Source organism: Lichenostomus cassidix, chromosome 20 (genome assembly GCF_008360975.1).
Source record: "Lichenostomus cassidix isolate B80296 chromosome 20, HeHo_3.0, whole genome shotgun sequence".
Classification (NCBI taxonomy): Eukaryota; Metazoa; Chordata; class Aves; order Passeriformes; family Meliphagidae; genus Lichenostomus; species Lichenostomus cassidix.
Window position 1 is genome coordinate 6,046,624 of NC_139500.1, and position 13,354 is coordinate 6,059,977.

Below are 13,354 nucleotides of genomic sequence, written 5' to 3' on the forward strand. Positions count from 1 at the left end.
AGCTCGACCCCATCCAGCCCCACAGCCCCTGGGTTGAGATTTGATGCTTTAAACTTGCTAAAATTTTCATTTGCTCAGACATAACAACTGGAATTTATTTTTTTTTCCCTGAGAGGTGTGTCCCCAAGCTATGGTGTGACTGGGAGAGGGAATAATCTGCAGTGCTGGTAATTTGTATGAATGTGGGATGCAAACACCCCAGGCTGCCTGCCTGGATTTGCCTGGCACTGGGGGTGTTTCTGCCCGTGAGTGTTCAGCTCCCTGAGCACTTGGGTGTTTGCCACCATAAAATGCATCAGGTCTCCTCTGAAGGAGGGGGTTTGGGCAGGGCAGATGGCAGCCACGGGGAATTGTCGCTCCAGGAACTCTGCTCTCGCTAGGGAATAGTTGAGGTTGGACACAGGGATGGCTGTAAAATGCTATTTTCTTCCTGTGCAAAGAAATACAGTCCTTGAAAGGAAGCAGTGCAGCCTGGCCTCATGCAAGAGCCGTCAGAAAAGCAGATCAAAGGTGAGTAGGGCAGTGGTTGTCCTCCAGAAGGCAGTTTGTGAACACAGTGGAGTCTGTTGGGTTTCCTTCTTCCCATGGTCAGGCTTCCAGCTCCTTCCACACCAGCTTTGGAGGCTTTGCAGAGGCTTTTCACCCTGACATTTCAACATTTAGCATCTGCTGAAAGCAGGCAAGCTCAAAACACCACAGCACTGACCATCCTCTCCCCATGTACACATCATGCATCCCACAGCAATCCTGACTGCCAGAGCACACAGAACAGGCATTCCCACTGCAGCTAAACCCCAGATTAAATGGTGTTAAAACAGGATGGGATTCCCTGCTGTGCATCCCAGGGGTTTCTAGAGCATGTTTACCCAGGGCTGGCTTTGAGGTCAGCCTTTCCAGGTCCCTGGGCTGACAGGTCATGACTCTCCCAGTGTGTTTGCCTGGCAACACTCCAGGACCAAGGCACCAAACAGGAAGAGATCATAGGATTATAGAATCCCAGACTGGTTTGGGTTGGAAGGGATCTTAAAGATCATCTCATTCCAACCCCACTGCCACAGGCAGGGACATTTTCCACTAGACCAGGTTGCTCAAAGCCTCATCCACCTGGCCTTGAACACTACCATGGATGGAATAGATTTCATGGACTTTTAACGTGAGTAAGTTTTTCAGCTCATGCTCATGTTGTAGATGTGGGGAGGAGAGATAAAGACAGGATTTATGGGACAGAAAGGCAGGGGAAGGAGGAGAAAGGGAGTATTTTGAGGTCCTACACTCAGCACATGCTGCTGATACCTTAAAATTGGAGCCAGAGGGTTAAAAATAAACTTTGGGAGTGATAACAAGACGTCCAAGGCCTCCAGCCACCTCCCTGGCCAGCTGGGGACGGAGTCTGGTGTCATCCCTGATGGGACAGCAGTGCACCTCCTGCAGGATGGGCTGCTCCTTAGGACCCAGCATGGTGCTCACACCACTGGGACCTGCCCAGTGGGGTTTAGTCACAGCCTTTGGGTGTCCAGGGTGATCTGAGGTAGCAGTGCTGAAGGGACAATGCTTAAAGGCCTTGGGAACTCTCCCCATTCATCCTGGGCATCAGTGGTAGCAGTGGATGCTCCTCCAGGAATCCCTTTTTCACCAAGCAGCTGAGTTATGGGGTCGAGGCTGTGGAGAATAAAACTGCTCAGCCTGAGCCACTGGCCATCTGGGAAGCAGCCAGGATGAACATTTCCATGCCCTGAAATATCTTTTAACACCAGGGAAGGAGACAAACATCATTTCAACTGCATCTCATCGGGGACACTCTGACATTTCTGGCGCCTGGATGCAGCAGCTGTGGGAGCTGCGAGATGCTGATCCCTTAAATCTCCCCACGAGCCGAGGAAGGGGCAGAGCCCAATCTAGGTCAAGCCCAAATGAGATAAGGCACCTCTTCCCTGTGCTTCAGTGCTGTTTGCAGGATGCTGCCGTGCCCCTGGACCACGCTGGGTTTTCAGCAAGGGTGTCTGGTGCTGTGTCAAGCTACAGCAGATTGATGTGTTTGTTTTGGCAGCCATGCACATCTCCCAGTTAGGAAAAGCCTGATTAATCCTGGGGATGGCTTTTGCTATCAAACCACAGCCACTGAGTGAAAAGAGCCCTAGCTGCCCATATCTTCTGATGGCTTTAGTGGGAATGTTAGAGGAGATACCTCAATAACAGCATAAGCTTTGGATGCATCCAGAGGCTGAAGAGAGGATCAGGGAACTTAAGGAGAAAATTTGTTGCTGAACCTTCCCCCATCAAATCCAAAGGATGTATATTGTAAAATAATTTGTTTTCATGTGATGGTGGTGGCTGGTATTGGCATCTCTCCTGATCCCACAAAGGAGTTGCTGGTCTAGGAGTTTCCTGCAGAGATGGATCCTGCTCAGTGCTGCTGCTGGTTCCTGCAAAATGATTTCCCAGTTTTTAGAGAGGAACAGACAGACCAAAAGTCAGGAACTTGTGGAACTAAGTTCACCACAAGCCTATGGATTGCAGCGAGCAGCTGCCATCTCTCTTCACTGGTTTTTCCAAATTGGAGGCATCCCTTTTGCATAGGGAAATCAGACAGTTTGTGATTCTCTGTCTAACTCTCTCCACAGTATGTGTATTTTCAGAGCAAACTCAGAATCCTGGAGGTTCTGATGCCAATTCCCTGTGCCCTTTGGGAAATCAGACTGCAGGTGAAGACAGCAGAGCTGCTCCATCACCACGGGGACAATGGTCCATGCCCTGATCTGACTTCGGTTTATTCTCCTGTCAAGGTGGCACTTGGGTCACTGCTGCACATATCCCAGAAAGGCAGAGCACAATTTCCAGATGACAGGTAAAATATGCTGCTCGAGCATTGTGCTTAAGGACAGTCTTTCCATGCATTTCCAGGACATTCTCTTTTCCAATTTAAACCCATACAGGCAAGGGAAGATGCCCAGCCATTCGTGTCAGGCCACAACATGACCATGGTTTCACAGCTGCTCTGGCTCTGACCTCTGTCAGAGGAGGTGAGAGGACGGGATGGCCCTAATGTGGCATCTGGGGTGAATATTTTGGGTATTTGTTATCCATAGGTGGCAGCAGCTGCCTGCGCTGGGCGGACGCTGCCCTAATCCCAAACCTGGCAATGAGTAACGCAGCCGGGAAAAGGCAGCGGAGGAGGAGGAGGAGGAGGAGAAGGAGGAGGAGCGAGAGAGGGAGAAAGGGAGGAGCGGAGAAAGAAGGACAAGCCTGAACACAGATCCTGCCTGCTCCCTTCTCTGCAGCGAAAGGTCTTCGACAGAGGGAGAATTAGGGAAAAGCCTCCGTGCGGCAGGATAAGGCTTTGTAGCACTGCAGAAAGCTCAAATCTGCGTTACTGGCACAGGTTGCCCAGAGAAGCTGTGGCTTCCCTATCCTTAAAAGTGTTCAAGACCAGGTTGGATGGGGCTTGGAGCAACCTGGGAGAGTGGAAGGTGTCCCTGCCCGTGGCAGGGTGTTGGAATGAGATGAGCTCTAAGGTCCCTTCCAACCCAAACCGTTCTGTGATTCTACTGCCACACCAGGACCAAGTGCTGCCTTCTTACCCACGAAGACAATTGCTGCATACTCTGGTGGGGAAGGGGCTGCTGGGCAACCTCTTATTGACCAAATTCCTGAAGTCACCGGGATGTCACATCCCTAGAGGGAATGTGGTAGCAGCCTGAAGCCCTTGGGGTACCCCATCACCCCCCAGCATCAGCAAACACCATTGGTGCTGGCCCAGGAGTGCTGGTGGAGTCCAGAGGCAGCAGCTCCTTCAGCTCCAGCACTTTTGCCAACTTCCAGAAATTTCTGCCAAGTTCAAAATGACACAAAAGGCTCTTTCCCAATGGCCCACACAAATAGCAGATAACAAAAGCCAGTTGCCAGAAGCTAAAAACCAGATTTAAAAAAAAAAAAAAAAAAAAGGGACAACACAGAAACCTTGCTGAAAAGCAAACTGGAGAGAATTGCAATCCTCTCAGAGGCTCTAATTAGAGGAAAACCAAAGAGAAAAATCTATCCAAATCTTGTCATCTGCTCACTTTAAAACTACTGTTCCTCGATCAATATAAACGAAATGTATCTTCCTCTTTTCAACACACCTAGAACAGGCTTTGTCCTGGGAAACCAGACTGGCTGCTCCATCCATCTCTCCATGCTCAGTCCTACCCATGCTGCTCCTGCTGCATCATTACGGCAAAATGGAATTGATTTTGAGAGGAAAAGCAGAACAAGGCACAATTTACTGGAGGCTGATCCCCCTGAAGCAGCAAAGCCCCAGTTTGCCCCTCATGGCTGTGGGTGCAGCATCACACCCCTGGTGTTTTCTGCTTGATGAGGTGGTGCAAACACCACCCCAACACCAACAACACCACAACCAAAACCAAAAAAAACAAAACAAAAACCCCCCACCAAACCCACCCACCAACACAACAAAACTTTAAAAGCAACCCCAAATGTGGGTGTAGGTGTCTTTGCACAAAGGGATTGGGACAGGTTTGTTCATTTCTGCTCTATATTAATTAAGGCAATTAGCCTGCTCAGGCTCGGTGGGGTACACAGCCATCCTGGACCTGCTGGGGAGAATAGAATCCATTATAGAATATCATCTTTATATCAATACCGTCTAATTGCTGTGTACATTATTAGGGGGATGGGGGATGCAGGAATACATCTCTAGGGAGCTGAGGAGAAACCTGAGAGGTGACATTGGCTGCACTAAAACCAAAGTGACTTTTCATGTCTGAAGTCCTGAATTTTTAGCCTTTCTAACTCTCCCTTCTGGGCCAGAAAAATCTCTCAAGCCTGTACCCTGGAGCTCTCCATGCTGTGTAGCCAAATAGGGCTGGGAGCAAATGGGCTGGGAGTGTCAGGACCCCAAAATCAAACCAATGGTCAAACCTGATCATGCGACACTAAAGCAAAGCCTAATGCTGAGCATGAGAACAACCACGTGGCTGTTTAAACTGCCTGTTGGAATTTGTGTATTCAAAGTCCATCACAACCTTTAGCCAAATCTTTCCCTGGGAAGTGCTGAGTCAGTAGTATAAGTGGGGAAACTGAGGCACAGCTGGGGGAACTCAGTCCTGACCTGGATCATACATGTGCTTGTGTTAGCTCTTAAACCTCTGGGGTAATTGTTGAAAATAATCTATTTATTTACCGACCTTTGGTGCCAAGGTTTTCCCTGAAAGCTGTCCTGGCTCTTTTCCTGGGAGGGTGCATCCAGTGTCCATTCCAGTGGCCATGGCAGTGGTCAGTGTGGCCTTCTTCTCAGGTCAGCTGGGGACATGGCTCACCTGGAATGTCCCCGTGCTAAAGTGGTCATAGCCCACTGAGAAACAAACCCCTGAGGGCAGCTCGGCCCTTTTACTGCCACATGAGCTGTGCAGGGACATTGATGTCCTGGAGCAACCCCGGGCTGCCTCCCCTGGCACTGCTTCCTCGCCCTGGTGCTTAAAGAATAACTCCAGATTAAAAAGAAAAAACACAGACTTGGAGAGGAATGAACTTTGTTGCATGGGGAGTTTGTGACAGAACCACCCCAGGCTGGGATGTGGGCTCTCCTGCCTCCAATCCCTAAACTGGTTAAAGCATCACCCCCAAAAATGCTCTTTCCCACAGCTCCACCCAAACTGAAAGACATTACTGTTCAGCATGCTGGGCTGCAGCTCTTTGCTCTGGAGTGTTACTGAATTTGGGGGAAGAAATAATGAGTAATATTTTAGGTATCCCAAGTACCAAACTGCCTTTGAGAAGATATCTCAAGGCTCTGGCATCTCTCCAAGTGTTTTGTTCTCAACCCCATTTCCATGCCATACAGAAATACATTTTCTGTGACATTTCTTTTCCTCTTACACAGATCTTTTTTCCTGTACACCAATCGACTGCCTTGGCTCTCCCAGACTTGCACCCCACAAAACCAGTGGTTTATGGAGCAGCACCAGGGCAGGATGTTGCATTGCTAACCAGACAGAGAGGAGCTGGACTGCAGTGTGGGTTGTACTTTGGCCTTGCTGTTGTCTTTTTGTTTGGAAAAGAAATCAAGCCTTCTCTCCCAAAACTGATAAAGCCCAGCCAGCTCAGAATAACTTGAATCCGCATTTATTTACTCTTCATGTTTACTCTCATTTTAAAGGCATCATCGCTTGAAAGGAGGAAAAAACTCCTCCAGTTCAGAAGTGGAGCCGAACATGGGTGAAGGAGGAGCAGGATTTTCCATCTCCCCTCTCCGGGTTTCGGAGAGAGGGTTTTGTTGCGCCGTTCCGCGGCGGCTCCGTGTGGCCGTGACGCGATAATCGCGACACCCCCACGATGGCAGGGGCGTGTCCGGCCACGCCCCTGCTGCCATTGGCGGATGGGGCGGGAGGGCGTGTCGGGAGCGGATAAAAGCCCAGCGCGGGGGCGGTGCGGGAGCGCCGCGGCTCAGGCCGTGCGGTGCGAGCGAGCAGCGGTCCCACCCCGGACCCCCTGCCCTACCTGCCCGCCGGACACTGCCGGACCCGCACACTGCCCAGGTGCGCTGCCCGCCGCCGGACCGGGGGGACCCGAGCGGGGTTTGCTTCGCGGGGGCTCCGCGCTGCCTCGGAACTTGCCCGTGCCTCGCTTGCCCCGCTGAGGAAAGGGGGATTCTCGCTGTCCGCCAGCTGTTGGCAGCTGGCACGCTTGGCCGCCTGAGCCTTTTGTGAGCTTTCTTGGAGGAGAAGGGGTCGGGCTGTGGGAAAAGGCAGCTGCGGGCAGGAAGGTGTTTTGTACCCGGAAGAGGGAAGAAACTTCTGCAGTTCAGAGCTGGAGCTGAACCACTTCAAAGGGGAAGGGCGGGCAGGTTTGTCCCGGCTGTGGGTGATGGGGAGGCTGCTGAGGACAGGCTAGGGCTGGAACTGCTTGCAGGAACACCCCCGGTATGTGCCCCAGCTGAACGTTTCTTTGCTCCTTATGCAACATCCGCCCGGGATTTTGTAACTCCAGATGTTGATCCAAGGAGGGGAGCTGGATTCCTCCAAGAAAAAGAGCCGGGGAGGAGGGAGGGTCGGGACGGGGCTGTGCCAGGCTGAGCTCTGCACGGGCGGTTGTGTATGAGGGAATTACTTTGGCTTTGCACGTAGCTCTTGGAGCTCTGTGGATTTAATCCATGTGCAGCTCTGCGAGCAGCAGCCACTGTTCTCAGTGCACGTCGTGTTTCTCCAGAAGTCACGCTGGTTCCATTTGCACCCCTGCAGCTTCTGGGGGTGCAGGGGTGGGTCAGGGTGGGTGCTGACGGCTGCCTCTGTGCTCCCAGGTTTAGATCTGCACAAGAACCAAGATCAGGAACCATGGCATCCATCCCATCCAGCGGCTCGCTCATGGCCACGCACAACTATCGCAGAAGTAAGGGCAGGGTGGGGGCCAGGGTGGGCTTGGGATCATGGGGATCTGTGCCAGCTGTGGGGGGATCTGGCTCCAGCAGAAATGGCCCTGAGCTCTGCTCTGTGCTTTTAGCTACAGCCCCATATGAGCTGTGCTGAGAAAAGGGGACAGGAGACTTTCTGGTTTACTAGATTGCTTAAACCAGAGGGAATTAAAGGATTCCCCTTGAGCTGAAGCAAGCAGCTGGCTTGTAGCTGTTGTACTAAAATGCATGGATTATACACAGGAATTTGCATCCTCTTGTCCTCAAGTCATCTGCAGAAGCCTCTCAAAGCTACTAAATTTTGTCCTTGGGGTTGCAAGTTTTTTCCTACAGAGTTGTTCAGGTGTTTTTCTGCTCCCTGTTCTCAGAATCTCCACAATATTCCCTTCCTAGTGGTTTTTATTTGCCTGGCACTAAACTGGGCAAGCACTGGAGCAAGTTAGTGATGAGATTGAGCCATACCACCCAGGGACAGTCACACCAAGGCCATGCTTTCCTTCTTGTGGCATGCCCATGGGCCAGCAGTGGTTCTGATGGCCCTGATTTTCCCATAGGGCGCCTGAGCTCCACGTCCAGCACCAGCTCCTGCAGCTCAGAGTACTCTGGGGAGGTCATCCCCCATGGCCCGGGTAAGTGCCACCTGTCCTGGCACAGGGGGACTCTGCTCCCAGTCCCTCCATGGCAAATCTCACTGGAGATGACCCAGCCTCTGCTATGGGATGAGGTTGGGGTGGCCGTGGGGTTGCACTGACCTGGACTCTCCCTGTCACGCGCTGTTCCCAGAGCTGCCCAAGTCTGACCCTGGCCAGTGGTGGGCCAGCTTCTTCTTTGGGAAGACAACTCACCCAGCCATGACAACCGTGTCAGAGTCCCAGGAGAGGTGAGTGCTCTCAGGTGACATGGGGGAGCACCGGTGCAGCACCCAGGGCACTTGGGGACATCCCTGCTGCACCCCAAGGTGCATTGTGACCCCACGGACCATGTCCATGCCCAGGGCTCCCACCCCTTTGCTGCAGGAATAAACACAGAGCAGCAATGCTGCATTTCGAGGTTGGCATTACTGCTGACTCTCTCCCTGCTCTGTGCCGCAGCTTGGGAGCTCTGCGGGTGGCCACAGGGCCCATGGCCTGTGCGCTGGTGGCAGCGCCGGGCGCAGGACGGAGGCGCCACGCCAGCGAGTCCAGCTCTGGGCCCTCGGTGTGAGCAGGCCGGCAGCTGCTCCCTCCCAGCCCGGCGGGCACAGCCCCATCCCTGTAGAGTAGCAGGCTGCTCCAAGGAAAACGTGCTGCTTCCCGATGCAAAAGTTCAGCAACCCCGACGATTCCACTCCAGCCTTTTTACTCTCCCAGCGTAACTAAGCCCTTTCAAATCAGCCTTGGTAACACGTTTTTATTACCTTGAACTCGCACAATGGCAACGAATAAACTTAAGCAGCCTTTTAAAACGCTGTGGGTCGTTCTTCATCCATGGAGGGGGGAGCAGAGCAGTGCTGGGTTGTTGGTGGGGCTGTAGAAGGACACACAGCACAGTTCTGACCGCAGCAGCAGGATGTGGTGCTGCCAGATATGCTGTGCCAGCCTGACTCACTGGGCTGTGTGTGTTTTGCACGTGAGAAGGATCTGGCTGGGCTGTGGTGCTGTTGCAAACGCCTTCCCTCACCCTCTTCTCTCCCTACTTGGCTACACAGCCTTTGCCTGCTGGCACTGAACTTGTTTTGCTCCCCAAACCCACTGCTGCCCTGCACTGCTGTGGTGTCTTGAGGGGTAGGAGTGAATGCCAGGGCCTGAGCAGGGTTGGCTGGGGCTGGGGGAAGGATTGGGGTGCACAGCGACCCCTCCATAATGAGGAGAGAGATAAAGCTTGCTCAGGACATGCATTTTGTGGGTCTGGATGTCAGGCTGGAGCTCAGGTGTGGATGGCAGCTCAGGGATTGGCACTGGGTTTGGCACCTTTGGATCCCAGCTGGCCCATGAGCTGCACTGCCCCAAGTGCTGTTTTGCCTGATTTTTGCCTTCAATTAGTCAGTCTGGCTGTTTGATCCTTCTGTGACCAGCCTGACAGCTGGGAAAACAAGAGCCTGCAGGTGCCTGCATGAAGGGAGCACCTTTGTTTCTGCTGGAGGCCAAAAAATCCTGGCAGAGGTTGATTTAAAGGTGCCAAATCTTCCTTCTCTGCTTCCTGCTCACCTCAGCCTGAGGTATGGGGCTGTCCCTGTGTGCACCAGGTGCTGCAGCCCTGATGGCAGCTGAGGCCCTGGGACCCCTGAGCTGTGATTTTTCCCTCCTGCTGTCCTGTGCAGAAAGGACAAAGGGCAGGGAGCAGCTCAGGGGAAATGTCTGTTCTGCTTTCTGTCAGCTCTGCAGGGGCATCCAGGGTCACTTCCAGCTCTGTTGTTTCTGAGAGTGGAAAGTGCTGAGCAAGCTTTTCGCAGAGCTCTGCTTCCCCAGGCAGTGGTCCTTGTCTTTGGGGCAGAGAGTTTGTGTCCCCTGTCCCTTGGAGGGACCAGAGCAGCACTGGGACCTCTGCTCCCCCTGTGTGAGGCTGTGTATCCAAAGGGAATGGCTTCAGGGGGATTTCAGCAGCCTTGAGACCCCAGGGGCTGCCAGCACCCTGTAGGTGACCCCCAAGTCCATGGCAGCAACTGATCTGATGTGACTTTGCTGTTGTTTGGGGGGCTGCACATCACAGGAAGCAAATGGCAGCCTTTAAATTCCACAAAACAGAGAAGAATCAAGGGAAAATAAACCCTTTCTGAGTAAGACAAGGCAAGGCTGGCTGGGAAGTGTGGCTGTGGCACCAGTCCAGGGTCTTCCCATGCCTCAGCAGAGCCCTTTGGGTGCTGCTCACCCCCAGCCTCAGGGATCTCCTCTGCTGTTGGTTCCCAGCAGAAGCCTCATATTTTGGAAACAAATATTTTTTTTCCAAGCCTGCAGATCACAGTGTGGAGACACAAAGGTAAAGTCAATATTACTGTATTTGCTTTTTGACCTTGTGATTATGGAGGGACAATCCCAGCAACTGTCCCCAGGCACCCGGGGGGGCAGTGGCAGGGCAAAGGCAACCAATCCTACACCCCTGCCTTTCATCTGGGTATACTCCCCAGCCTGATCCTGCTCTGAGTGAGCTGCTCTGTGATGCCATGAGCACATAGATACTCCCTTATCCAGTTTCTGGATGCTGGATGGAGGTTAAGCTCATTCCCCCATTGCTCCAAGATGGGCTGGATTTACAGCACCTGTCAGTGGCTGCCCTTATGCCCATGGTTCCCTATCCTGTGAAGTAAACTGCCTGAAAAAACTCTGCTGAATTAAAGGCTGTGTTTCTGAATGTCTGTGAAGTGTCACAGACTTAGACTCCTTCTCTGCTGGGAGTGAAGATAGAGGGAGAGCTCAGATTCCCCATGATTTTCTCCTAGGCAGCTTCACGGCATTGTTGAGGGAAAAGCCCTTGGCATTGCCTTTTTTGCTTGGGCTTGAAAAGCTTTTAGGGCCTTTCTTTCCCCTTCATAGCATTCAGACATATTTTGGAAAAGCATCTGACAGCCAAGCACATTTATTTTTGTTCTGTTTCCATCTTCACTGCTGTGGGTGTCTCTCTTCTCAAGTAACAGGGGATGAGAGAAAACTCTGATTTCACAATTCTGTGGAACAGCCTCAGATTGTGCCAGGAGAGGTTTAGGCTGGATATCAGGACAAATTTCGATGCTGAAAGAGTTACCAAGCAAGAGATCAGGCTGTCCAGGGCAGTGGAGTCACCATCCCTGCAGGGATTGAACAGACCTGTGGATGTGGCACTTGGGGACATGGGTTAGAGGTGGGCTTGGCAGTGCTAAGGGGATGGCTGGACTCCATGATCTTAGAGGGCTTTTCCAACCCAAATGATTCTAAGATTTCATCTGATTTCCTGTGTCTTGTGCCTTTGTGCTGCTGCTGTTGTGGGATAGCAAGGGGAACGTTGGGCACTAGAAGCAAGACAAGGAAAGGGGTTCCCCATAAACTACACCCTCCCTAAGCAATCCCCTTCTTCCTACAGGGCTTGATACTGGGGGGACAAGCACCCACCTCCCATGCCATCAACTCCACAGGGACTGACTTCACCCCGCTCTGCTCCCCTGATGGTGTTTTGACTGTTGATGAATTCACATATTTGCTAAAACCTCACCAGTGTTTTCCTCTCTCTCGTCCCTTGCAGCAACCCTCATGCCACCCCACCACCTCCGGTGAGAAGTATTTCTTTACATTCCCTGCCTCTTGCTGCTGGGGGTTGTTTTGGTTTGGTTTATTTCCCTCCAGCAGCTTCACTTCCCCCTCACCCTTCAAGGGCTGATGCGGGACCTTAAAAATAGAAATGAGCTGTGCAGCTGAAATACATCACGTTAGGCTGCTTCAAAATGCCACTGGGTCAGAGCTCCGATCCTTGAATCCACAAACAGGGCACATGCCAAGCTGCAAATGGAGCAGAAGATACCTGTAACAGCAGGATTGGCAATGCCCACTCTGGAGCAGTTCTGGAAGGACTGGGACCCCAGCATTCCTGCCTTTGGGGAATGGACTTAAGGAAAAACCTGGTCTGGTTTTTTTGGGGGTGCTGCAGTGCCCAGCTCAGGCTCAGATCCTGGGAGCAGAGGGGAAAATCTGCACCCCCCCAACCCCCCCAAGTTCATCTACTTTTAGAAAGCAAGTAATTACTCGGAGAAATGCCAAAACCCAGCAGACCGTGCTGGAGGGGAAACCCAGGCTGTGGATTGGCTTTTCGTGTAGTGGAGGAGGAGGAAGAGGAAGGAGAAGCTGCTATGGGCAGCACCGTGTCATTGTGTCCCCTTATTCCCCTCCACATGCCCAACAGGGCACTGTGACTGCTGAGGGAGCTGTTTTTGGGCCATGTGCTGATGGGCTGGTGCCCTGCCAGCCCCACTGCCTTCTCCAGGCACCCCACCATGGGCCCTGTGCCCCACACCAGCCCCGTCACCCCACGCACACCCTTCTCCTCCTGCTTATTTTTGAGCTCCATCTGGTGGCAGCCAGACCTGCAAATTTACTGTCTTAACTGCTATTTAAGCAGCCTGGTCTAGTGAAAGGTGTCTCTGCCCATGGCAGGGAGCTGGAACAGGACAGTCTTGAAGGTCCCTTCCAACCCAAATAATTCTGTGGTTCTGTGGTGCAGGAGTCCCCCTGTGCCTGCACCAGGCACATCCCTGCCCTTCATAGGTGTGCCATGAACTCCTCACCTGCTGGACATGGCTTCAGCCTTTAGTTTCCTGCAGGAGAGGACCTGAGCTCTCTGCTCAGGTGTTTGATCAGGCTGCAGAATGTTTGTGCAAGGTGAGGCTTTCCTCTTGCAACCATGCCCAAACCCAACTTGTTGCCTTTTCCATCTGGGAACGCTCTAACCAGGAGCTGCTGCCTTCCCAGGACAGGGCTGCAGCTCTGTGGACATGAGCAGAGCAGGCTTCATCCCACCCCTAAACCACATTCCTGCCTCCCCTTTACAGGCCCCTCGTGCTTGGAGACTTGCTCAATTAACAGCCTGGCTTGTTTCTGCTGTTCTGCACAGCATGGACACTGGCCAGGCGTGGGGAGTGTTGCATAAACTTTATTAACTTTATAAATTCCGATGTTGCCGTTGGCTCAGTCCCACTGGTCACCTGCAAACGGACAAAATGGGCTTGTCAGGAGGAATTTCAAACCTCTGCTGGTTGCCTTTCACTCACAGCACGTCTGCTCCTGCCACCAGTGCCACTTGGGCTGCCCTGGTGAAGCTGCCGGCACCAGCCTGGAGCCTGGCATTGCTCCCAGTGCTGCTTTTCCATGTGTCCTTCCACTGCTGCCATGGACAGCCCAGCCTCTGGGAGTGTGCATGGGCAGGGGGCAACAGGGACTCAGCTGGAGAAAACTCTGCCCTGGTTTGGGAGGGACCAGAGGCCCAAGGTATCACTGAAATGCCATATCC

At 52.7% G+C, this 13,354-nt stretch overlaps 1 protein-coding gene and 1 long non-coding RNA gene across 2 annotated transcripts; one reads left to right on the forward strand and one right to left on the reverse strand.

Annotated features, from left to right (window-relative positions):
- Positions 1–6,375: 6,375 nt before the first annotated feature.
- Positions 6,376–8,849, forward strand: PPDPF (pancreatic progenitor cell differentiation and proliferation factor). The gene is made up of 5 exons (XM_085078934.1): positions 6,376–6,533; positions 7,295–7,383; positions 7,960–8,034; positions 8,189–8,285; positions 8,497–8,849. Exons 2-5 carry the CDS (start codon positions 7,329–7,331, stop codon positions 8,606–8,608), a joined length of 339 nt encoding a protein of 112 aa, XP_084935060.1. The 5' UTR covers positions 6,376–6,533; positions 7,295–7,328; the 3' UTR covers positions 8,609–8,849.
- Positions 8,850–10,941: 2,092 nt separating this feature from the next.
- LOC146428624 (uncharacterized) lies at positions 10,942–12,924 on the reverse strand. The gene is made up of 2 exons (XR_014855904.1): positions 12,633–12,924; positions 10,942–11,850 (listed from the first exon to the last, which is right to left on the reverse strand). It is a non-coding gene; the product is annotated as an uncharacterized LOC146428624 (long non-coding RNA).
- Positions 12,925–13,354: the final 430 nt, after the last annotated feature.

Coding starts and splice junctions, on each gene's coding strand:
- PPDPF (XM_085078934.1), top strand. CDS start 7,329: ATGGCATCCATCCCATCCAGCGGCTCGCTCATGGCCACGCACAACTAT. Junction 7,384..7,959: donor CACGCACAACTATCGCAGAA/GTAAGGGCAGGG, acceptor ATTTTCCCATAG/GGCGCCTGAGCTCCACGTCC. Junction 8,286..8,496: donor GTGTCAGAGTCCCAGGAGAG/GTGAGTGCTCTC, acceptor TCTGTGCCGCAG/CTTGGGAGCTCTGCGGGTGG.